Here is a 23,167-nt window from a genome sequence, read left to right as displayed (position 1 = left end):
TGAACCCAGGAATGCCAGTCCCCACTCCCCCTTCCCCTTCCTCCATTGTTCCAAGACTCCAGTCCTGCCACCCTTGCACCAACCTCTTCCTCCCTGCCTCCACCCTTCTTTTTTTTTTTTTAAAGATTTTATTTATTTATGACAGAGATCACAAGTAGGCAGAGAGGCAGGCAGAGAGAGTGAGAGGGAAGCAGGCTCCCTGCGGAGCAGAGAGCTCGATGCGGGACTCGATCCCAGGACCCTGAGATCATGACCCGAGCCGAAGGCAGCGGCTTAAACCACTGAGCCACCCAGGCGCCCCCCTCTCCACGCTTCTTAAATCCCAAGCGTTCTAATTCCCAGTCACACCTCCTTTCCCTCTGGCTGGGACTGGCCTAAAGCTGGCCGCATGGCATTCTGGGAAGTCCTCCTGCCTTCCTCCTCTGGGGGCAGGTATAGACAGGTCCAGGCCGTAGCAGCTGCATCTTCCACAGACACTTCACATACTCCCAGACCCAGACTCCCGCCTCACGCTGGGGTCCCAGTTGCTCATCTCTAATCAAGTCCCCCTGTTAGTCCTTAAAATACATCCCATGTCCTGCACAGCCCCCACTCTCCCCAGCCTGTACATTCTGTCCTATTCCCCATCCTCCCTTCCACCTCACCAAATACCCCCACTAGTCCTCTTCAATTGGAGCTCACCTTAATGGGGAAGGCCCCGGGTTTGGGTCTGGATGCCTGTTGGATGCTCCTATCCCCACCCCAATTCAGGTCATCTGTACAGGGCAGAACCTGAGTTCTGGGCTTTGTATCGTCTTCTGGGAGCCCTAGTGATCACCGTTGCAAGCTTCTTTTTCCCCCTCTTTTTGAGTCCATTCATTGCAATTTCTTCACTCAGACCTTCCCTAAGGACCTGGGCATTTGAACCCCAGCCAGAAATCAACCTGGGATCCATCTTCAGCTCCACATTTCACCTCTGAAACCCAGCCCAAACATCCTGCTCAGAGAAACAAAGTCAAAGAAACAAAGGACCTTAGCATTCCCTGCCCTCCTCTACACAGACCCTGCCCAGCCTATCACTCTGAAGAGGACCCAGGTGTCCCACCCAACCCAGGCCCCATCCCTCCCCGGAGTACTCAGGCATTCCCTCACCCCATATCAGCTCATGACCAGACTTCCTGCCCTCAGACTCAGCCCTTCCCGGGAACCCAGGCAAGTGGGAGAGAAAGCGGGAGGGGCAAGGAGCGGCCGAGACGCCCCCTCCTGGAGCCCAGGGTGCCCGGGTTCCCCCTCCTCCCGTCTTCACCTGCTGCGGGCTCCGCCCCCGCTCCGCCTGGGCCGGCCTCTGCTCCTCCCCGACTCCTCCCCCAGTACCCCCAGCCCGGCCAGAACGGCCCCCGGGACAGAGCGACGCTGAACCCCGGGCGCCTGGGTCCCCAACATGATCCTCGGTGAGTGGGCTCTGCGGCTCTGGGCTCCGGGGCTCTTGGGTCCCTCTCAGTAGGTCACCCCTCCCAACCTCCCGGCACCGCGGTGACTGCGGCCGCCCGTCAGCAACCGGTTCCCCCTCCCCCTTCATCTGGCTCCACATCTGGGGGTCCCCTCTTCCCCTTCTCCCCAAGCTGCCGCTTCTCTGGGTGATTTAGGGAGTGGTGAAGGGGAAAGCCGAGCCGAGTGAGACCCCGGCCCCATAATGAGGACATTGCGTATTCATGAGGCTCATGAATATTATATGACGGTCTACGAGAGGCTGGGGGAGAGAGCTGGTCTTGGCCTGGTGGAGTTGAGGGAAAGGTTCTGACCCGTCTCCCCCCACCCCCCCACCCCCGCCACACACACACTCCCTCCCCCACCCTTAGCTCAGACACTCCGACATCCTTCTGGGCCCAGGATAAGAGGGAAAGGAGGAAGTGGGGGGCGGGCGGGGAAAAGATGGTGGGTGTATCTTCGAGGTGTGTGTGGTGGGAGGTGGGAACCTGAGGGTCGGAGATAAGGGGCTGGGGAGAAGCAGGGGTGGGAAACTGTCCATCCCGGGGCCCCTGCGGCTCCAATCCTGCCTCCGCAGCCATCCTGCCCCAACACGCCGGGACCTGCCCCTCTCCCTCTGCTCTGGCTGCCTGGGCCCATCCTTCCCGGCTTCCTTCTTCTTCCTTCTTCCCCCACCCCCTCCCCTGCCTTGGGCCGGGGGCACCAGGGGACAAGGAGCAACGGAGAGAGTAAGGATGGGGGAGGGGAGCCCCTGCGGGGCTCTGACAACCCTTCAGCCACAGCCACCCCATCCTCATGACCTACATCGGAAGGGAGCCCTGGGGTGGGGGAGGAGAGGGACTAGCTGTGCGCCTGGACTCCTTCTCAGCTCCCCTGGTCTCCAGGCCCCTGCCTCCACAATAGTCACTGGCCTGTTATGTCCTCTGACCTCTGACCTCTGACCTCTGCCCTGGTTAGGCCAGTTCCTGGGCCCTGTTTATGGTGGGAGACACCCCTCCCTCACAGCAGGCCCACACACTCCCTGCCTCCCACTGGGGACACCTGGCTCCATGCTTGCGCCCCAGGGCTTCCTGGCTCCTGCCTCAGCCCTCTGCTGGGTCCCTCTGTTGTTTGCCTCCCTGGCTCTTTTGCTTCCCTTCTTTCCTTCCACCTCTTGACTTCCCACTTGTGGGCTTTCTCCCCTTATGACCTCCTTCCTCCATCTTTTTCTCTCCCCCTCCTGTATCTCTTCCCTCTCTCACCATGTTATGCACTCCATCATACCTACTCAGTGAACAAGGGAACGGAGGCATGAATGACTGGCTGCCTGCCTTTTTCCCGCAAATATCTCCAGCAAAGAAGAGATTCCTCACCCAACTCTGGAGACTGTCCCCGCCCTAAAGTGACCCTCACCAACACATCTTGGACTCAGGTCCCCAGAACTCGGACTCCACATTCCTCCAACCTCTGCAATCCCTGCAGAGCGTGTGTGCTCCACCCTGGGCAGGGGCCCCAGAGGCAGCCTCATGCTTATCCAGAACAGGCCAGTGACAGCAGCACTTCCCTTGGTCAGTGGGCTCAAAAGACGGACTCAGGGACCTGCTCAGACCTGACCAAGACGCCGTACCTGGGTACACCAGTTGGACCCCCATCACATCTCCTAGAGGACCCTGTAGTTAATTCCCTCCTTCTGCCTGCCCACTGGGCTCAGGCCCCACTCCCAAGGCCCACAATAAGTTTTTCTGTTCCAAATGCTGAGGTCTACTGAGTCCATGTGCATGGTGGCCCTGACCAAATGGTGGGGCCCCGCCTACCTGTTCAAGATCTAGACCATGGACCTAAGTTTAAGCAGATGGTGGTTCTGGGCTCAATTCCCTCTTCTGGGCCTTTCTTACTGTCCTCTCCAACTGGGCCTTTGGCCGGGGGGGGGGGGGGGGTGGCATTGAAGGAGGTCCTTTCCTGTCAGATTGTGAAGATTTCCCAGGGATCATCTCTCTCTCCTCTTCCTAGCCACCTCCTCCCTTTAGCCCTGCCCTGCCTACAACCACCCTAGGGTTATTAAGGACGATATTTTAAGTAGTTGTTCATAATCATCCCCTTGTTGCTTTAATCTTTGACTTCAAAGCTTTTCCAGCCCTCAGCCTGCCTCCTGTCCAGATCAGGGAAGTTGAGGCAGAAGGGAACAGATACATAGGATTTGGTCAAGATGTCAAGATGGAGGGATTCGAGGCTCTCCCCCCAATTCCCCAATTTTAGGCATTGCTGGGGAGGCAGAAGAGGCCCAAAGGCCTGAAGAAAAAGAAGGGTTAGAGATGAGAGCCCAGTCCAGACCCCAGTCCAGTTCCTCCCTTGGCCCCAGAGTTCAATTCCCATCTTAACCCAGTGCTGACCCCATGCTTCTCACCACCTTAGGTTGGGGCCCTAATACTACTTGCAACCCTAATCCCAAGACCTCTCTCTCATCCCACTCTCACCTGGCACAACCTTCAAGACTAGCACTAACTCAAAGTCCTACCCTGACACCTTTCCTGACTCCTGTTCCTTCCAGACAGGACCACTCCCTGAGCCAGCTCATGGCAGACACTCCCATTCTTACCACAAGGGCTTGAGGCCACAGGCCTGACCTAAGACAGCCAAGGGTCTGGGACTCTGACCTGGCCAGAATTTCTGGGGAAGGGAGGAAGGAAAAGACCAGACATCAGTGGGATGGAAGGAGTGAGATGTGGCTTGGTTGTGGCTGGGTGCTAGAGGGGAAACCTGAGCAGGATCAAAGTGCTTAGGGCTAGATAGGACAAAGAAAGGGACAGATGGACATCCAGCCAAGGGTCTGAGAGTTCACCCCCTCTAAAGTGCATTGGGAACTGTCTTTAATAAAGCGTTTGGCAATTCCCCACAGAGCTGGGTGGGGCTCTATCTGTTGGAGGTAATTACTCTAATGAGCTTCCCTCTGGAGAGGCCTGCCCCAGCCAGGCCCCAGCCAGGCCCCAGCTCCTCCCTGCCCTGCCTGACAGCATTTCGATCTCCTACCCCCTCCAAACCCACCTGAAGCCCTCACCTAGCCTGATGTCAGAAGCCTCCAAACCTACCTGAAGCCCTCACCTAGCCAGATGTCAGAAGCCCTACCTCATTTCCTGCTTCCCCAGCCCTCACTATGTTTCTGCCCGTCCCCACCCCCATACCCCATCCCTAGTCTACCCACAAAAGTGTAGTGCTTGAAAACCCTGTCTCTGGAGCCAGATAGACAGGTTCAAGTCCCTCACTAGCTGCGTGACCTTGGTCAAGTAACTCCCCCTCTCAGAGCTGATTGTTGTCATCGATAAGATGAGGACTCATTTATCTAGCAAACATTTATTGAGTTCCCTTTGTAACATGCCAGCAATTTCCATCGACTCGTTCAATCCTCTCAACAACTCCTTGTGGCAGTGCTGTGGCTCTCTTTTGCCAAATGAACTTGTCACCCAGCTCCTGAGCCTTGGGGCCATCCTCAGGGAGACCGTGTATGTCCAGTGCCTGGCATATAGGAAGCCCTCGAAAAGGGGCAACTGTTATTCTTAGGGAAGGGGAGAGCCCACCTGAAACGGGAGCCCTGCTTCTGCCCACTCTGCCCATGAGCTGCCATCAGCCTCTCTTCCCATCTCATAGCACAGTAGACCCAAAAATCAGGAGGGAGACAGGTGAATCTCTGCTTGCCCACCTTGCTTCCTTGCCTCACTCCATCCTCATTTCAACCCCTGCCCCCACTTCCCTCCCCTCCTTCCTTCCCTCCAGGGCTCCTGTCAGTGGAAAAGTTGAAGTGCTGGCCATAGGGAACTGAATCGCTGCCATTTATTTTCCTCCAACCCCAGGAAATGCAGGGACCTTGCTCTCCCTTTTCTCTCCTTGAACAAGATGGAATCCTGTGCTTGGATCTCATCTCCATGCCTTCCAAGTGAGATTAGAGTCCTTCGGGGGTTATGTAGCCGTGAAAGAATTTGCTACAGAGCATGACAATCTTGATTTAAATCCCAGTCCTGATACTTAAAGGCTATGTTACATCAGCCAAGGTTTTTAAGTTTCCTGAGCCTCAGTTTCCTCATATGTCTGATGGGGAAAACAGTATCAGCTACCTCCATAGAATCATAGCTGCCTCAGAGATTAAATGTGATAATACTCAGAACTCATTGCCTGGCACATAGTGGCTCCACAATACTTTTTTTTTTCTACTGCCTTTTCTAGAACTCATCTCTGTCTTCTTTTTCTTTCTTTCTTTCTTTCTTTTTTTTTTCTTAAAGATTTTATTTAACTATTTGAGAGAGAAAGAGAACACAAGCTGGGCGAGAGGGACAGGGAGAAACAGACTCCTTCCTGAGCAGGGAGCCCCATGCAGGACTCAATCCCAGGACCCTAAGACCATGACCCAAGCTAAAGGCAGACATTCCACCAACTGAGCCATCCAGGCGCCCTCATCTCATCTTCTGAGATGGGTGTGTGAGTGTTGGGGCTTCAGAGAGTCTGGAGTTAGGGAAAGGGGTCAAGGAGCTGAGCTGCTCTGGGGTGGGGCAAGTGCCAGCCCCAAACCAGCTGCTAGGGGTGGGTGCTGTGTGCCCGGGACTCTGGGAGCGCTCAGGTTTCTCTCACCATTCCTGATGCTGCCCAGGGCTCGTTAAGGCTGCCCTGGTCTGCTGTGCCAGGCTTGGTGGGGGGGGGGGCGGTGGTGCATGCAGAGGGGAGAAGCCCTGAGGGGACAGACCAGGAAGGAGAGGTGGTCAGACTGCCCCTCAGACTGTCCATCCCTCGCTTCTCTCTCCTTTTCTTGCTCTTTCTGTCTTTCTTCCCTGGTCTCTAGCTCTGTGTCCAGCTTTTCAGCAGTCTCTTTTTCCCTCTCTTATTTCACTCTCTTCCATCTCTCTCTGTTGTTCATTATCCTTTTCTCTCTCAGTATCTATGTCTTTTTTCTCAATCACTTACTCCTGCTTCTGTCATTCTTTCCTATTCTCTCTCATTCGCTTTTGTCTGTGTGTCTGTCTGTCTCTCCTCTCCCCCTATCCCATCCCAACTCTGAGGTGGCAGAGGAGGGAACCCACACAGGGTTTACAGACCCCCAGTCGCCCAAGGGCTAAAGCCAAGCATCCTGCCCTTTCCTTCGACCCCTAGCCATCTAAACCCCAAGCTCCCAGCAGCCTTGACCTCAGGTACCCTGGCCACCCACCCTGGCAGAAGAGACAGACCCCTCCAAACCTTTCTGGACCAGCTCCCTGCCCCCAGCTGTGCCTGAGCCCTCCCCACCCCCTCCCTCCAGCCTCTGATTCCCTAATCCCTGCTCCCCCGCCCTCCCCTCTGCCCCACTTTTCCAGGACTCTGATTGGCTGATTCTACTGACTAGACTGGGGGGGAGGGGGGCTGGCAAGAGAAGGGGCAGGGGGCAGAACCAAGGGAAGGGCACTCTCTCAGGCCCAGGCCCCTGGGGGGCCAGGGCCAGGCCACCGCCTGGGGGCAGCAGGCACCAGAAACTGAAGGTATGCAAAGGGGCAGTCTCTGTGGAGGCAGCAAGAAAGGATCCCGGGGTACCCTCTGCTCCAGTAAGGTCAAGGGAGGACGGGGCCGAGCATACAGCCTCCTAGCTTTGCCTTTGTTCCTGGGAACCCCTGTTGTTGGCAGAGGTTGCTAGAGCAGTAAAGGGCAGCCAGAATTCCCTGACTGGTGGACAGCGAGGTCGCAGAAAGGAGCTGGGCTAGTGGAAGCCCAGAGGGGTCCTGAGGGCCTTTGGCCCACCCTCTTTCGACCCTGGCAAGTTTCCTCCCATGGCTCTGGGGGGAGGAGAAAAAGGTTTCCAGGGTGGGTGGGTGGTGGAGTGGCTAGCCTGGACTTTCATTTCCCCTTGGGGTCAGACCCAGGCATTCCCCTCCCAGAGGCCAGGCTGGCAGTTCCTCCTGCCAAAAGCTGGAGCTGAACGCTCACAGTAAGAGAAAGGGGCCTGAGGGAAGACAGGAAGGTGGGGGGGGGGTTGCTCTGAGAATGGGCCCAGGCAGTCCACCTTCCAGAGCAAATGCCACCCACCTATTACCGACCCCCAGAGATGTCCATGATTAACCAGGATTTCTGGCCAGCACAAATCATAGCTCTTTGGGCAGCCTGACTCAGTAGCCCTCCTCCAAATCTATGCCTCAATATTTCCCTCTGGGTAGTGGGATGAATCACCCACCTGACTCTGTCCTCCCTGGGGTGAGACTTAGCCTTTGGGATTCCTTGGGGGAAAACCAAACCAGAAGAAGGGAGTGACTGGTGCCATGGGGCTCTGGAGTCCTGCTGATCCAGCAGAGAAGGTCCACAAGAGAAAGTCTGTGCTCTTCCTGGGTCTGTAAGATGCCTAAAGGTCTTGGGGGAGGGAGGGAGGCTGGAGAAGGGGGAAGTGAAAACCACCCAGAAGGGAAGGACTGGTCTGCACCCTCCCCTGGGCCCACAGGGCACTGTGCTCCATTGCTCCGGAGACAGCAAGCAGGGGAAGTGTGTGTGCACCACGGGGGTCACACTTCTGAGTGTGGGGGGCCCAGCTGGGGAGTGGGACAGATGGGTTTGGGCGGGGCTCCCAAGCTTCAATATTCCTGCCCCACGTAATGCTTTCTCTGCACTTCAGGCAGCCTGAGCCGGGCAGGGCCCCTCCCTCTGCTTCGGCAGCCCCCCATCATGCAGCCCCCACTGGACCTCAAGCAGATCCTGCCCTTTCCACTGGAGCCGGCCCCCACCCTGGGCCTCTTCAGCAACTACAACACTGTGAGTAGAAGCCTGCCTGCCTGCCTGCCCTACCCTCCCCCTGGCTCCTTCTTTCCCTCCAACTCACCCCTGCCCTCTTCTCTGTGTCTAATTCCTTAGGTCCTCTTAGGACCCCGTCTTCCTGACTTCTACAAGCATTTTTGGCTATTTGGTACACTACTAACCACAATAACAACGATAGCTAATATTTGCTGAGGTCTCACTCTGAGCCAGATCCTGTGCTACCTGTTTTATATGAATCCTCTCATTGAGTCCAACATCTAGAGGAGAAATGAGACCTAGAGAGGTGATTGTGACTCCAGAGAGGTGGAAGGGGGGATAGGTGCTAAACCCAGAAGGAGGGAACAAGCCTGCCTGTTTGTAAATTCTAGCTCTCTCGCATCCACAGCTGGATGGGGAGGGTCAATAGGGGTAGGGCTTAGAGGGCTAGCAAAGTTGTCTAGATTGAATACAGTATGAAATAGGGAGCCATCATCCATTCCTGAACAGGAACGTGACTTGATAAGAGCAGCATTTGGGCAAGGTGGGTGGGATAGCTGGTTGAAAGGGAGCAGAGGATAGAGGAGCAAAGCCGGGCCTGCGTGGAAGCCTGAAGTCCAGACTGGGCCAGTGGTAGGGGTGTGTGAGTGTATAGGAAGGGGAGTGGCAAGGTGTTTCCAAGGAAATATTCCTAGGCCATGGTGACCAACTGGTATTTGGGGGTTCGGGGAAAAGGGAGAGGATGAGTAAAGACTGACTCCAGGACTCAAACCTCTGTGACTGGAAGTCACCTTGACAGGGGCAGGGGTTTGAAGGAGGAAGCTGGTCCGGAGTGGGCTATTGAGCTCACTTTAGGACATGGTGAGCTGGTGTACGAGTGGGATGTTGAGCTGGAAACGTCCAAAAGACAGTTGAGATTTGGGTCCTGGCGAGTGGGCTTGAGCTAAAGGTTTGGGGGAAGTCAGTTTTATTCAGCTCAGATAACCCATCATCAAACCATATTCAGCTACAAACATTGACTGAGTTTCAATGACGCACCAGGCACTGTAGTAGGTGTTTCTATACCTGATCGCTCTTCATCTTCACCACAACTCAACAAAGTAGACATTAGGATTCCTGTTTCACATACAAGGCAGAAACTAAAGCTCAGAAGGGTTTAGTAATTTACTGCAGTTGACATGGTATGTGCCAAAGGTATGATTCAACTCCATAGGGAAGCTGTTGTTTTATCGCTGTTTCACAGATGAGGAAATTGAGTTCTGACTATAAGTAAGGCACTGTTCTAGATACGATGGAGACATGAGGGGAAAAATGACAAGGTCCAATCTTGAAAGACCTTATATTCAGGGGAGAAATATCGACATCTATGCAGTGATCTGTAACACAAAACAGAGCAAGAGTTCCAAATATTGTGAGAGAGACACTGACAATGGTTCAAGTGAACAAAAAAAATTTTGAGCAACTACTAGGTGCTGGGCACCGTACCAGGTGTCATGGGTATGGGACTGTCTGTGCCCTTGGGGAGCTCATGCTCAGTAGGAATGATAACAAGTGAACAGCTACCCTATAGGGTGAAAAGAGCTGTGTCAGAGGCATTTAGCTTGTATGGGAGCCCAAGCGGGGTGTCAGGAAAGACTAGCTGAATGAGGCAGTGCCTAAGGGACCAACCAGAGCTGAACAGGAGAAAGAGAACAGAGGAAAAGAGATTGAACCTGGAGGTGACATATGATTTGGGCTTTGAAGAATTATTAGCAGGATTTTAAAAGGGACCTTAGAGAACATTCCAGACTGAAGCAAACAGCATGAACAAGGGCTAGAAAAGAGCCCTTGAAGAAGGGCAATTGATTCAGTTTGGCTGGACCAGAAGGGGCTGAGAATACTTCCTTCTACCCGCTACCCTCCCACACCCACCCGTGTCCCACACCCCCCACCCCCTGGTCTACACACCTTATTTACATTTACCCTTAGGTCTCCAATGTCATTTCCCCCATTTTATTAGATGAGGAAACACAGACCAGAGAGGTTAGGTGACTTGTCCAATGTCACAAAGCTAGTCAATTCACATGGATAGTTCAGGCTTTCTGACTCCCACAGAGCTCAGGCCCCACTGCCTCTAGCAGGGACTAGCTATTTAAAGCCATGAGTGCTGATAAGCTGGGAGAGTGCGGAGCTTTGAGCAGCACCAATTTTGGCATCTGGCTGGCAGGATTTGAATTGACATTCCAAAAGTACTGGCTGTGTGACCTTAGGCAAATTGCTTCACCACTCTGAACCTGAATTTTACCAGCTGTAAAAACTAGATAGTAGGGGCGCCTGGGTGGCTCAGTGGGTTAAGCCGCTGCCTTCGGCTCAGGTCATGATCTCAGGGTCCTGGGACCCTGATCTCAGGATCAGGATCTCAGGATCATCGAGTCCCGCATCGGGCTCTCTGCTCAGCGGCGAGCCTGCTTCCCTCTCTCTCTCTCTGCCTGCCTCTCTGTCTATTTGTGATCTCTCTCTGTCAAATAAATAAATAAAATCTTTAAAAAAAAAAAACTAGATAGTAATAGTATCAACACACAAGGCTGTTGGGAGAATTGTATCACATAATCGTAATGCCTGGCCCAAAGTAAGTGTTCCGTGTTAGTCGCTAGGATTAGTATATTATTGCTATTATTTTCATTTAAGAGAGGATCAGAGAGAGAAAGGTAGTATGGCCAAAGCCTCGGCCTTTTGGAACAAGTAGAATTAGGCAGTGGGAACAGGAGGAGGCTCCAGCAAAGGAAATGGAAGAGCCACTGGAGGGGGTGGGGATGCAACCTGGTTCCTGTAGAGTTGGAGAAGCCAAGGGAGAGAGTGTGGCGGGCTGCATCAATAGTGTCAAATTCTGCAGGGGAATGAGGACTGCAGAAAAGCTGCAGACAGCCCGTTGGCAGTACTGTGCAGCAGTTAAGTGCATGGCTTTGGAGTCAGGCAGCCCAGCTTTAAATTCAAATCCCAGTTCAGCCACTTACTAGCTTATGACCTTGGGCAAATTATTTAACCTCTCTAAACCTCAGTTCCCTCATCTATAAAATGAATATAATGATAGTACTTATTCTGAATAGTGGTTGTGAAGATTAAATTAGATAATCCATGCAAAGAGCTCAGTATAGAGGCTGGTACATTGCAAGGGCTCAATCAGCATTAGCTGGTGATGGTGGTGGGGTGGCCATGGTTTTATTATTCATCACAGAGTCTCCCCCTCCCTGGACTAAGACCTCCAGATCTCTCTCCTACTGGGGCAGTTCCTCCCTCTTAGACCCTTTGCCACATTATGCTTTCCTCTGCCCTTGGATGTCCCTCATTGTCTCCCAAAGACAACCTCTCTCTACCTCCAGCACCCCCGCTTCACTCTTCTCTCTGTCCTAGGTGGAATGGGAGAGGGTGAGATCCAGAGATGAGAGAGGGGGAAACCTAGGATGAGAGGTGAGAGGTCCCGAGAGGATGAGCAGGTGTCTGGGGGAGTGGGTTGATCTGCCCTCCTGTCCCTCAGCCACCAGTGCTGCCCCTACTCGACCACGAGAGGGCAGCAAGTGCACGAAACATAAGCTCTTTGGGAACCTGGTTGTCCAGCAGGTGGCGGGCGACGGGTTGAGGTGGGAAAAGGTTAGGGATGATGTCCCCAGTCTGAGGTCGCTTCTGCTCTGAACGCCCCCGAACTCCACCGTTCAGAGGAGTCGCTGAGAGCGCAATGCCTGACACCTAGGTACCTGGGCTCAATTTCCCTTCCTTAGTAGAAGTGACGTGTAAAAAGGACAAAGGGGTAGTGTTTAGAGGGAAGAGGAGAAGGGTCGTTTGGGGACCTGGAAGAGAGGTTGTTAGCAAAGGAGCGAAGGCCAGGGCGGAGGGGATGGAAGGAGAGAGGAGAAAGGAGAAGAACGTCCGAGCTAGAGAAACAGAGTCGTCCATAGGATTGGTGGGTCCAGTGGGGACACTGGACCCAGGAAGAGTCCTCAGTGGAGGAAGCCGAGGTCACCTGGTCAATACACGGTCGCCGGGCTGAGCGCCAGGGCAAGGTCTACCCTGGAAAGTGTATCTGGATACGGACACCCCCTCCTCTCCTCTTTTCACCCCAGGCCCGCTTCATCCCTCGCTGGCTCCCTAGCCCCACCCCCGTCCGTGGCCCGCCCTCGGCCCCGCCTCCAGGGCGGGCTCTGGTCCCGGCCGGCACCGCCTCCCCTTCTCTGGCCCGACCGGCCGCACAGCCCCGAGCCACCCGGGCAACGATTGCTGCGTCCCCCGCCTGCCAGGCCCGGCCAGGCTCGGGTGCCCCGCCCGGGTCCGCCGCCCCGGGCCATGGAGTCGCAGCCCCCGGGGTCCCGCAGGGTAAGCCACCCGGCCCCTCCTCTCTCCCTGACTCCCGACGCTGCCGCAGCGTCCCCCCCCCCCCACATCCCCGCCCGCCCCTGGCAGGCGGGCTACCTCTCCTTTCACTTGGTCCTCGGGTTATCTGGCCCATCCCCCATAGCTGGCGCGGTCCCAACCAATCTCTGGATCCCAGCTGGCACCCCCAGACTGTTGCCACCATACTGGATACCCCCACCTCTGCTTCTCGGATCCTTGGAGTCCCCCAGATCTTCAGCCTTCCCATCAGGTCTTACATGTACCCTCAAATTACCACGCCGCTTAGAGCCCTCTTATCCCATCCCGGCATCTCTCCCCTTCCCAGCATCCCTCCCCCACCAGCTTCCACCTGCTCTTTAGACACCCCCTAGCTCTCTCTCTTTCCTATTTCAATTCTTCCCATCCCTGAGATTCCACCCTCATTCCCTTTTCACCTTTATGGGGGGGAGGGGGGAGGATGGGGAAGTGGGGTGGTCAAACAAGGGGCAGCGGTTTCCATCAGATAAAGGGCAATGGAAGGAAATATAATCGTGCCCCCCCCCCCTTGTGTTCCTGATCTGGTTTCCTCCTTCCCTCCCCCTTGCCCTTCCTGATTCATTTTGCCCCAGCTTCAGGGAGCCATTCCCCTTCATGTGTGCTGTTGGAGGGCAGGTGGGAAAGGAATGTTTTTGTGGACCTTTCCAAGCAGTGTCTAGGCCAAAATCCCAAGGAAGGGGCTCTGGAGGGGAATGGGCTGTGGGAGATGCTAGCCTCCACCCCTCCCCAGAGAGCCGTCATCTAGGTCACCAGGGCCTCTTGACCTTGGCCTGGAGCGGCACTTCGGTGGCTCACATTCCACCTGCGCAGGGATTGGGCCCAGGAGCCCTCGCCTTCAGCCTGCTGTCTCCTCAGTTCCTGGAGGAGAGGGTAGGAAGGACCCACCGCCCTGGGTTGGTGCCCTCTTCCCCACCCACCCCCATTCCTAACTGTTGTTTATGGACTTAAACCTGAAGAAGGGTGTGTGCAGAAGAAAAGGCTCTCAGCCTGGGAGGAAGGACCCAAGTGTGGCAGAGACCATTCTTCCAGGATGGTTTTTGGGACAGTCAGCCCACAGGTCAGCCTCAGGGCACTCTGGGGAGCAGGCTGGGGCAGAGACAGAACTGGGGCCTCTGCTGTCCCCTCTCCATCCCACCTCTGTCCCTATTGCTGTCATCGACTTAGGTTTCCTGGCCCAGATTGTGTTTCTGTTCGGGCTGAATTCCATTCCCCACCCAGCTTGTGAGGAAGCCCAGGGGCTGAGGAGAACCCTGGGGCAGGGGGCTGGTGGGGGGCAGGGGGTATCTCTGGGTAGGGAGGACTGATGCCTGGGGACTGGGAGCTGAGAGCAGTCAACTGTCTCCCCTTTCTGATTAAAGCCTGTCTCCAACTTGGTCTGTCTTTCTTTCTGCCAAACACATCATACATTCACACAGATAAACACACAGCTGAAGATTACACAACCTGACCATTCATGGCGTCGGCAAAGCCCCCAACACAGAAATGTTGATACATAAATGATGTACACACAGCACATGACACTCCTTCACACTCCACCCATGCACAGATTGATCACAGCCTGCCTAGACACACACAGTCACACCCATTCTTCCCTTGTTTGGCTTTTCTTTGAATAGGACCTGGGTTTCCAGGAGGTGAAAAGTGAGCTACTGCAAGGGGCTGCTTCCAGCCAAGGACAGACCAAGTGATGGGACACTTATCAGTCAGACCAGTCATCTGAACTTGGTCATGGCTCCTGCCTCTACTACTACTAAATCAGGCAGCCCATTTCACAGGGATCTAAAGCCCCGTTCCTGACATTACCCCCAACCAGCCAGGATATAGGGACTTTTCAGATTCCAACCACCTTCTTCCCCCTGTCTCATGTTTCTGTCTCTCACCAGTGTCTTATGGAAACCATGAAGACCTGGGAACGGGGAAGGGGCTCAGCTGAGGAGCTAAGGAACCCCAAGTCCCAGCTACTATTTTTCACTTGATTCTTCCGCCTAGAAGACAAAACTTCAACGCTAATTTCATCCCGTCCTTAGGAGAGGTCCCAGCCATCACTCAATCCTCAGTCTCGGCTACATTCCAGTCTCTCCTCTCCCTGGCAGCCTAGGGGCCAGAAGGGAGGAGGACTGTGCACGAGGCAGTTTTCATGCCTCTAGGCCCCTGGCTTCATCCCCTGATAGCTGAAGGCCTCAGAGAGAAACTCCCATCCTCTCCCCTCCTCCTGTGAACTCTTGGCAGGAGACTGCGAAGACATCTGCTGACCCAGGGTGGGGGCAGAGACGGTTCCCAATCACGCCCAGTCCCACAGCCCTGCCCCAGAGAAAGAGTTCAGATCTCTCTGCTGCCTCAGACCAGACCAGCTTCTTAGTAGCCTCCCCCCGCCCCCCCCCCCCCGCCCGCCCACTAATTCCCCTGTATTCGCTACAGCCACATGTTCTCACTGGAGTTCTTTTACTCCCTTTAGACCTGCTGCCTTAAAGAGGTCTAGGAAGTGTGTTAGGGCAACCCGGGACCTGATGGGAAACTGGGAATATCTGTCTCCTGGGACTAGAAGCTTGTCTTGGTAGACATCTCGCACCAGAGTGGGGCCAAAAGAGTTCAAAGGCCTCAGTTAAAGGCCCTAGGATCTAGGGTGCTTTGGGACTTCCCATCAGTTGAGCTTCTGGTGGATTCGCCTAGCTAGAGGCCAAAAAGAGAGTTGGATCATCATGGTGTGATGAACTGAGACAGCAGTCCATGTTCGAGTACTAGCTCTGCTGTTAACTCGTCATATGACCTTGGGCAAACCACTTCTACTTTCTGTGAGATGGGAGCAAGGGGCCAGTTGATCCCTCAGGTCCCTTCCGGTGCGGTGAAGATTGGCCTGGGAGAGAATCAGGGGACTGAGGCTCAGAGCCCTCAGGCCAACTGAGAGCTAGAGAGGAGGTTCTGGGGATTTTGGTTCAACCCAGCTGCTACCAGTGTGGGGGATGATGGACATAAGCTTGTGCTGGGGTTCCTGGCTCACCCCAGCCTGCCTCCACAGATGGACCCTGTGCAGAAGGCTGTACTCTCCCACACTTTTGGGGGACCCTTACTCAAGACCAAGCGGCCCATCATTTCCTGTAACGTCTGTCAGATCCGCTTCAATTCTCAGGTAAGAAGCGTAACTGCTCAAGGGTGTGGGGCAGCGATAGCCACGGGATGTCAGGGGAGGAACAAAGAATGGGGATACTGCAGGAGGGGCGGGGTGGATGGAAGGCACTTGAGAGGGACAAGAGGTGGCTGTATATTTCAACATGAAGTAAGCCAGTCCTCTATGGTTGACCTCTCCCTCCCTTGGTGACTGAGGCTTCCCTGGTTCAGAACTTCTTAGAACATAGGTAGCCATCATGTCTGCATGGGAGAGTGGCCTCTGGAGCACTAGTCCTTGGGCACTGGGCTGAGTTAGGACACTGAGTCCCCTGCAGAGAACCTGTGCCTCCATGACCTCTGCTAAACTCCTCCCCTCACCCACCCTCTTCACTCTAACCTCCCAGCTTCCTCCTCTCTCTACCCTTTCCCATGACAGACTTTCCCATGGAGAGAGGCCACCCAAAATACAGAACCTAGGTGTCAGGCCTTCCAGCCATCCTCCCCAGAGGCTCCCCTGGGACTTCTGTGTGGGTCTAGAGGGGACTTTTTGGGATACAAGTTCTGAGAGCTTTTGGAGAAAAACAGCAGAGCCTCATTCTGCTGAGTTGGGGGAAATAAAGCACATTCTGTTTCTCTACCCAGTCCACACACACGCACATACACACACATACCATGATGCCAGGCTCCACACATCACTGCCCCACCCCTGGGCTGTCAATCTTCTTGATTCATCCACACTTTTTATTTCTACTCTGTCCCTGTCTGGGTGATCTTGGGGCTCCACGACTGTATGTTCTTAGCAGGAGGTATACATAGGAGTCAGGGTAGAGCCAGGACCAACCCCACTTTAGGTCTTTCCTTTACCTTAATCCCAGGCATCCTCTTTCCCAACCCTGGCTCCACTCATTGGTGGAGGGCAGAGAACTAGAGGGGCAGGGGGCCAATAGGAGGCAGCCTTCCCCTCTTTTGCCCTCCCTTTCCCTCCCCCACCAAGTGGCTCTGTTTTGACAGCTGTCTCTACTGCTGTCTCTATCTCTAGAGCTGGGCTTGGGGCCAGGGTCCTCCAGGGTGTCCACAGAGGCTTCAGGAAAAATGAGAACCAGGGGGAAGTAGTCAGGAGAGAGCCCAGACCTCAGGGCTCTTTAGGACTCCCAGCCTGAGTATAGAAGCAGTGAAGGCTGCCTCCCAGGACCAGGAGACATAGGCAAAGAGGGCCAGGGAGCCAAGAGATTGCTGGCTGGCTGGCTGGATTGCTAGGACCGTCCCATTTAGGATTCTATTATAGGTTGGGGTAACCCTCCCTCACCAGAACTAGGTGAGAAGCCAGAGTCAGCAGCCAGGCCCTGGGTGTGGTGGTAGGGTGGAGCCTGGGCTAGGTAAGGATCTAGGTTTCCACCTACTCAAGCTTGAGAAGCTAGTCTGAACCCCAGGAATAACCAGCCCTCCTTGGCATAGGGCTTTACATCTCACTGGTACAGTGAGAGTCACTGCAGCCTGCTGAGACCACCCCAGGACCTGAAGGAGCTCTGTGGGGAGAATGGTCAGATTAAAGGTGATCTCAGATTCCATTTTCTTCCTTCATCCCTAAAGAGCCAGGCGGAGGCACACTACAAAGGTAATCGCCACGCCCGAAGAGTCAAAGGCATCGAGGCTGCCAAGACCCGAGGCAGGGAGCCTGGCATCCGGGAACCTGGAGACCCAGCTCCCCCTGGCAGCACCCCCCCAAACGGGGATGGTGTAGCCCCCCGTCCAGGTGTGTCTGGATCCCACTCACCCTACCCTCCCCCCGCATTGTTCAACCGATCTTGTCTCTGTTCTTTCCCCACTTCCTAGAATTTTCTGCTTTCATCTCCCTCTTCCTCAGCCCCTACCCCACCCTGACCAAGGTGAGTCCTAGAGCCAAGCACAGTGATAGAGAATTTCCATCCTGTCACCCTCACTCCTGCCCCGGCTCCTCTCGACAGAGTCCCCACTGTCTGTTCTCCCCACCGCCCAGTGACTCAGAGAGGGGCTAGGGTGAGGCCACCTGGCAAACTTCCTCAAGAAAAAAGGAACCATCAAATCCAGGGAGAGGCTCCTTCATCTTGGGGAGAGGGGCAGGAAGGAATCAGGACACCTCAGGACCTGCCTGGGGGGTACTAAGAGCTCAGGAAACTCAGGCCACTCCCTAGATGATCTTGGTTGATCTTTTGACCTCACTGGGCCAGAGTTTTCTTTCCTGGGAGTGAGACTTTAGGATGTTTGAGGTCTTTTCCAGGTTTACAAAGAGCAGCTCTAAGATTCTTTCTCCCTCATGGCTGGTGGCCATCTTCAATCATACTCCCAGCCAAGAAATTGGAAGGAAGGAGTATCAAGACAGGAAGATATGAGCCACCCGCATCCTGGGATTACCACATCAGATACCAGTCATGACCAACTCCAGGGAGACTGAAGAGCCCCATTTCCTCTTATCCTTGCCTGTCCTTTCTGCCCCACCCTAAGCAGAATGAAAACCAGGCATCTGCTTCATCAGATGGGAACCAGGACCCCACTCTCAACACACACACATGCACACACAGACACACACTCACATCCTACAAAGAGGCACAGACAGGGCAGGCAGGTGAGCTGAGTTCTAACTGTGCTCTGGCTGCTTAGTCTGATAATTTTTTAACTTGGCAGCATCTGTAAAATGGGAATGATGATGATCATGGTAGTGGTAGCTGACATTTCCTGAACATCACTGTTCTAGGTGTTTTATGTATACTACCTCATTGAATTAGTTCTGATGGTGCATCTCGAAGGAGATGATGATACCTGCCCTACTTTTGTAAACTGTGAAGCCCTGTCCAGATTGAGATGTGGGTGTGCTATCTGGATTGACGTGGAGGTAATGGATGACAGAAATGAGCAAGAGAAATAAAGGGAAAGCTCGCAGGATGGACAAGCAAATGCACACCTACGGGGGTCAGGTGGTCCCTTCCCACAGGTGCCCCACCCCCACTGCCAGCCTCCCCACGACCCGGAAACTGGATCGGCCACTGGAGCAAGAATGGGAGTGCTAGAGTTTCCCCTGTACAGAGGCCAGAACCCAGCGCTGAGGGCTGGGGCCTGTGCATGTTTAATCAAGCCATGAATTATAGAGCAGCCTGCATCCCTCTTCCCTCTCCGGTTCTGCTGTTTCTATTTCCCTTTTGCCATGTCTGTAACCTCTCCTCATGCTGCCTCTGCCCCTTCCTAGAGCTCTTTGACATGCCTCCCTGGGGACTGGGCAGGACTCTGGGAAGGGGCTGGTTAGGCAGGAAGCCCAGGCCGGCTGGTAGGCCATTGAGGCCTGAATCCTTGTTCCATGCCTCTCCCCATGGCTAGGCCAGGTGCCAGCTTCACCCTGAAGAGGGGGCAAGTGGGGCCAGACCCCTCAACCATTCTCTGCTTCTGGAGAACGAGCCAGGCCTCAGAGCCTCACACCCAGCCTGCAGCAGCTAGACCACATTTGGCTCTGGCCCAGGGCATGAGAGCATGCATGTTGTCACAGGGTGGGAACTCCTGGGCCCTTGCCCTCCAGGAAATGGGGGTGGGTTTCCTCCACATAAAGAATCTTCTCCAAAAACCATCTGGGGTGACCCCTGTGTTTCTTCCCCTAAAAACAGTTTCCATGGAGAATGGACTGGGTCCAGCTCCAGGATCCCCAGAGAAACAGCCTGGCTCCCCATCCCCTCCCAGCATTCCGGAGACTGGTCAGGGTACAACCAAGGGTGAAGGGGGGACTCCAGCCCCAGCTTCCCTGCCTGGGGGCAGCAAGGAAGAAGAGGAAAAGGCCAAGCGGCTTCTCTACTGTGCTCTGTGCAAGGTGGCAGTGAACTCCCTATCCCAGCTTGAGGCTCATAACAAAGGTATGGTCTCTCCTTCCACCCCTACTCCCCTGTCCTCAGCCCCCTCCCGCTCCCTACCTCCTAATTCCTCTGGTTTCCAACATCCTGGACCCTCTAAGACCAGTCTATCTCCCTCCCAAATAATCTCCCCACCTCCTTAGTCACTGACTTTCTCGGTTCCCCCTCCACCTGACTTCTTTACCTGTGACTCTCCCCTGATCCACCTTGTGTTTGGGGGGCATCCCAAGGGGCTGGGGAAAACCCCACAGTTGATGGTCCCCTATCTTTTAATTGGGAATGTGTTTGTCATCTAGTAGGCCTGGAAAATTTTTCCTCCACCCCTTACCTTCTGCCCTCTGTGGGCTCCAGGTACTAAGCACAAGACAATTCTGGAGGCCCGAAGTGGGCTGGGCCCCATCAAAGCTTACCCTCGTCTGGGGCCTCCAACTCCTGGGGAACCAGAGGCCCCTGCCCAGGACCGAACCTTCCACTGTGAGATCTGCAATGTCAAGGTCAACTCGGAGGTCCAACTGAAACAGGTGGGTCCAAGGCCTTTCCCAGGAATTCTAGAGAGCTCTACTCACTAAGTGGGGAAGAGAACAGGGAGCTTGGGTGAGGGCGCTTCTCTCAGGGTCTGTCCTTGGTGCCACAGAAAGGGCGGAGCCCGGTGTTTGGGTGTGCCAACCAGCGGATCCGTTGCTCGTTTCCCGGTGGCTCACAGCCCACTATCCTCTCAATCCCACAGCACATTTCCAGCCGGCGGCACCGAGATGGCGTGGCCGGGAAGCCCAACCCGCTACTGAGCCGTCACAAGAAGCCTAGGGGCGCCGGGGAGCTGGCGGTGAGGCCTGGGCACGGGAGAATTCGGCCGTGGGGGGTCGGGGGGGGAGGGTGGGGGCGGAACTGGAGGGAGAAGGCAACGCGGGCGGGCCCGGGGAGAGGTGGGGTTTGCGAGCCGCAGCAAGACTTCTCTCTTTCCCCGCCCCTCTCCCCACTGCAGGGCACGCTGACTTTCTCCAAGGAGCTGCCCAAGTCCCTGGCCGGTGGCCTGCTCCCCAGCCCCCTGGCGGTGGCTGCGGTGATGGCAGCGGCAGCAGGCTCCCCGCTGTCCCTGCGCCCGGCCCCAGCCGCACCTCTTCTCCAGGGACCGCCCATCACCCACCCCTTGCTCCACCCGGCCCCCGGGCCCATCCGAACTGCGCACGGACCCATCCTCTTCTCCCCCTACTGACCTGAACCCCAACCCCCCTCCCATTCAAACCCCCCCACCTCCAGCCGGGACCCAGGCTTCCAGGCTCCAAGCCTGCCCCTACTCCCGGCACTCCCTGAATGATCTCTCTCCTTCCCCCCCACCCCGAGGTACGGGGTTCCAGGAAAGGGGAGGGGTAGCGGGGGAGGGGGGCTTCAGAAGGGGGGGAACACCCCAGATCTCAGGGAACCCCGCCCCCTGCCCTTCCCTCTCCCCTAGAAAAGGGGGGGCCGTCTCACCCCCGAGCCCCCTTGGAGACACCCCCCCAAAAGCCATGTCCATTCAGCCCTTCCCCCCCAAACCTAGCACAAAACGGGGTTCACAAGCCATGGTCGGAGTCCGGGGGGCAGAAATGGATTTTCCTGGCAATAAGCGGACTCTGGGACTCCGGCCCCCTGCCCCCAAACTGAAGCGCTTCCGTGAACACCCCCATCCTCCGCAGGGGGAGGGGAGCGGACGGGATCCTGGGTCCCTCAAAAGCACTTTGGTTTTACCGCCTGCAACCTCACTGTGCCCGCCCCGCACCATGCCCCAGCCCCAGGTCTACCTGGGCCCATCGCAGGGGGCAGCACTTGGGGGCATCTCTGGCACTTGGGTGGGACCAAGTAGATGCCCCTACAGACCCTTCCCTCACCTTCCTCCCCAGTCTGGATTCCATTCTTTTCACCAGCACCCATCGCCCAAGGGGTACCGAGGGGGGCAAGGGGTGTGTCCAGTCCAAGCCCACCCCCGCCTCGCCTTCCGCAAAACTGTGAGCAAAAAGCAATAGAAGCCTCGCCCCCGCCCCTCCCCTTTCCGCAGGATTCGCTGAGTCTGTAGCCTCCCCGGTCCCCGCTCCTAGACCTCATGGCTGTCCCTACCACCGAACACCTCCAACTGCACAACTCGGGCGGGGGCGTGACCTCCCTCCCCTCTCTGTGGTTTCCGTGTCGTCAGCCCTTACAGCAGCCGACCGGGAGGGGGACGGGCCCCCACTGGCCTTCCCGTCCCCATCAACTCTTTATGCTTGACGATGTAGCAACCCCGGGCCCCCACCCACGTCTTCCCTTTTCCCTCTCCCCGACAATAAAGTCTGGATTCGTTGCCCTCTGTCCCCCAGACTCAGACTCTCAATCTTGGCTCCCTGGTAGGGGAGCTATTCCAACGGGAGATGGATCTGTATGGTGAAAAGGGGGCCAGGAGGATGGGGACGGATAGACGGCGGTGGGAGAAGGCAAGAGCCGAGGCTTGTGGAAAGCGAGCAGAGGATCCCAATCCCACTCACCCCGGCTCCCGCCCAGCGTAAATGTAAATTTGGCCCTGGGGAATCATTCCGAGTCCAAGGCTCGGATTGTAGCCCCGGCTGTTGAGAATTCTCCACAACTCCACCAGGCGGCGCCAACGACGTGGAAAAAGAGTCCCCCTCTAAGACACTCCCGTGGTGTGTCTCGCGATTCTGGGAAACACATCTAGATCCAGTCTCAGACAAAGGAAAGAATCCAGGCTTTTGTGCCTCTCTCTGGTGGGAAACCCACGCCAGCAACACACAAGGAATGGAAAAAAGTCGGGGCAGGGACTAGGAATCTGAACTCTAGGCACTGCTGGGCCTCATAAATAGTGACCTTGAGTTAGTCCTTCCCCTCTTTGGAGCTCAGTTTCCCCACATGCAAAATGAGCAGATTTGGGTCTCTTAGAAGTTCATTGAGACTTCATTTCCAAGACTAAAGAAGTGGAACTGTGCCATTTACAGATATGCAGATACACTAGAATACAATACCTCTTTTGGTCCCCTAAATGGTCTGTGGGACAGAGAAGCACACTCTGTTCAGCTGCCTCCCACATGATGTGGGGGAAGGGGCTCCTCATTATCTCCAGAATTCAGTTCAACCATACACTCCCAAGAGCAGTATGGACTCTGTGACCCCTTCTCTCTAGCCCTGCTGGGTGGCAAGTCAAACACAAAAGGCCAGACCAGAACCCAGCATCTCCCCAAGGGTCCCCCTGAATTACATCCCCTTTGCTCACTTCCCCCTCTCCACCCACTTCCCAGTTTTTCAGAGAAATGAGGGGAGGGAAGGTGAGATGATTGTTAAAGAGGAAGGGGAGGGAAATAGAGGCCTCCTGGGTTTGTCAATTATGAAGTTGGGGGTAGGAGTTCACTGTGGGCTTAGAAATGGAACCCAACAAGGAGTTTGGGAGTGTTTGGATTTTGTTTTTTGTTTTTTCAGATCTAGCTTCAAAAAAAAAAAAAAAATGCAGAGACTAGAGATCCAGAATCTCTTTTTTTTGGGGGGGGGGGGTCAGAGAGAGAGAGCACAGGCAGGCAGAGTGGCAGGCAGAGGGAGAGAAGCAGGCTCCCTGCCAAGCAAGGAGCCCGATGTGGGACTTGACCCCAGGATGCTGGGAT

At 55.4% G+C, this 23,167-nt stretch overlaps 1 protein-coding gene across 4 annotated transcripts; it reads left to right on the top strand.

Moving 5' to 3' along the window:
- The first annotated feature begins 1,354 nt into the window (after nucleotides 1-1,354).
- Nucleotides 1,355-21,874, top strand: ZNF385A (zinc finger protein 385A). Of its 4 annotated transcripts, none has more exons than XM_046013987.1 (8): nucleotides 1,355-1,430; nucleotides 8,060-8,196; nucleotides 15,593-15,703; nucleotides 17,272-17,434; nucleotides 19,311-19,553; nucleotides 19,902-20,071; nucleotides 20,278-20,373; nucleotides 20,533-21,874. In XM_046013987.1, the coding sequence occupies exons 1-8, from the start codon at nucleotides 1,421-1,423 to the stop codon at nucleotides 20,761-20,763; spliced, it is 1,161 nt and encodes a 386-aa protein (XP_045869943.1). In that variant the 5' UTR covers nucleotides 1,355-1,420; the 3' UTR covers nucleotides 20,764-21,874. The 4 variants fall into 4 exon arrangements, with proteins under 4 accessions (XP_045869943.1, XP_045869946.1, XP_045869945.1 ...); XM_046013990.1 differs by lacking the exon at nucleotides 1,355-1,430 and adding an exon at nucleotides 6,865-6,941; XM_046013989.1 differs by lacking the exon at nucleotides 1,355-1,430 and having other exon boundaries at nucleotides 8,117-8,196; nucleotides 15,580-15,703.
- The last annotated feature ends 1,293 nt before the right edge of the window (nucleotides 21,875-23,167 follow it).

This window comes from Meles meles, chromosome 7, assembly GCF_922984935.1.
Source record: "Meles meles chromosome 7, mMelMel3.1 paternal haplotype, whole genome shotgun sequence".
Lineage (NCBI taxonomy): Eukaryota > Metazoa > Chordata > Mammalia > Carnivora > Mustelidae > Meles > Meles meles.
This window is presented reverse-complemented; position numbering and strand designations above follow the sequence as displayed.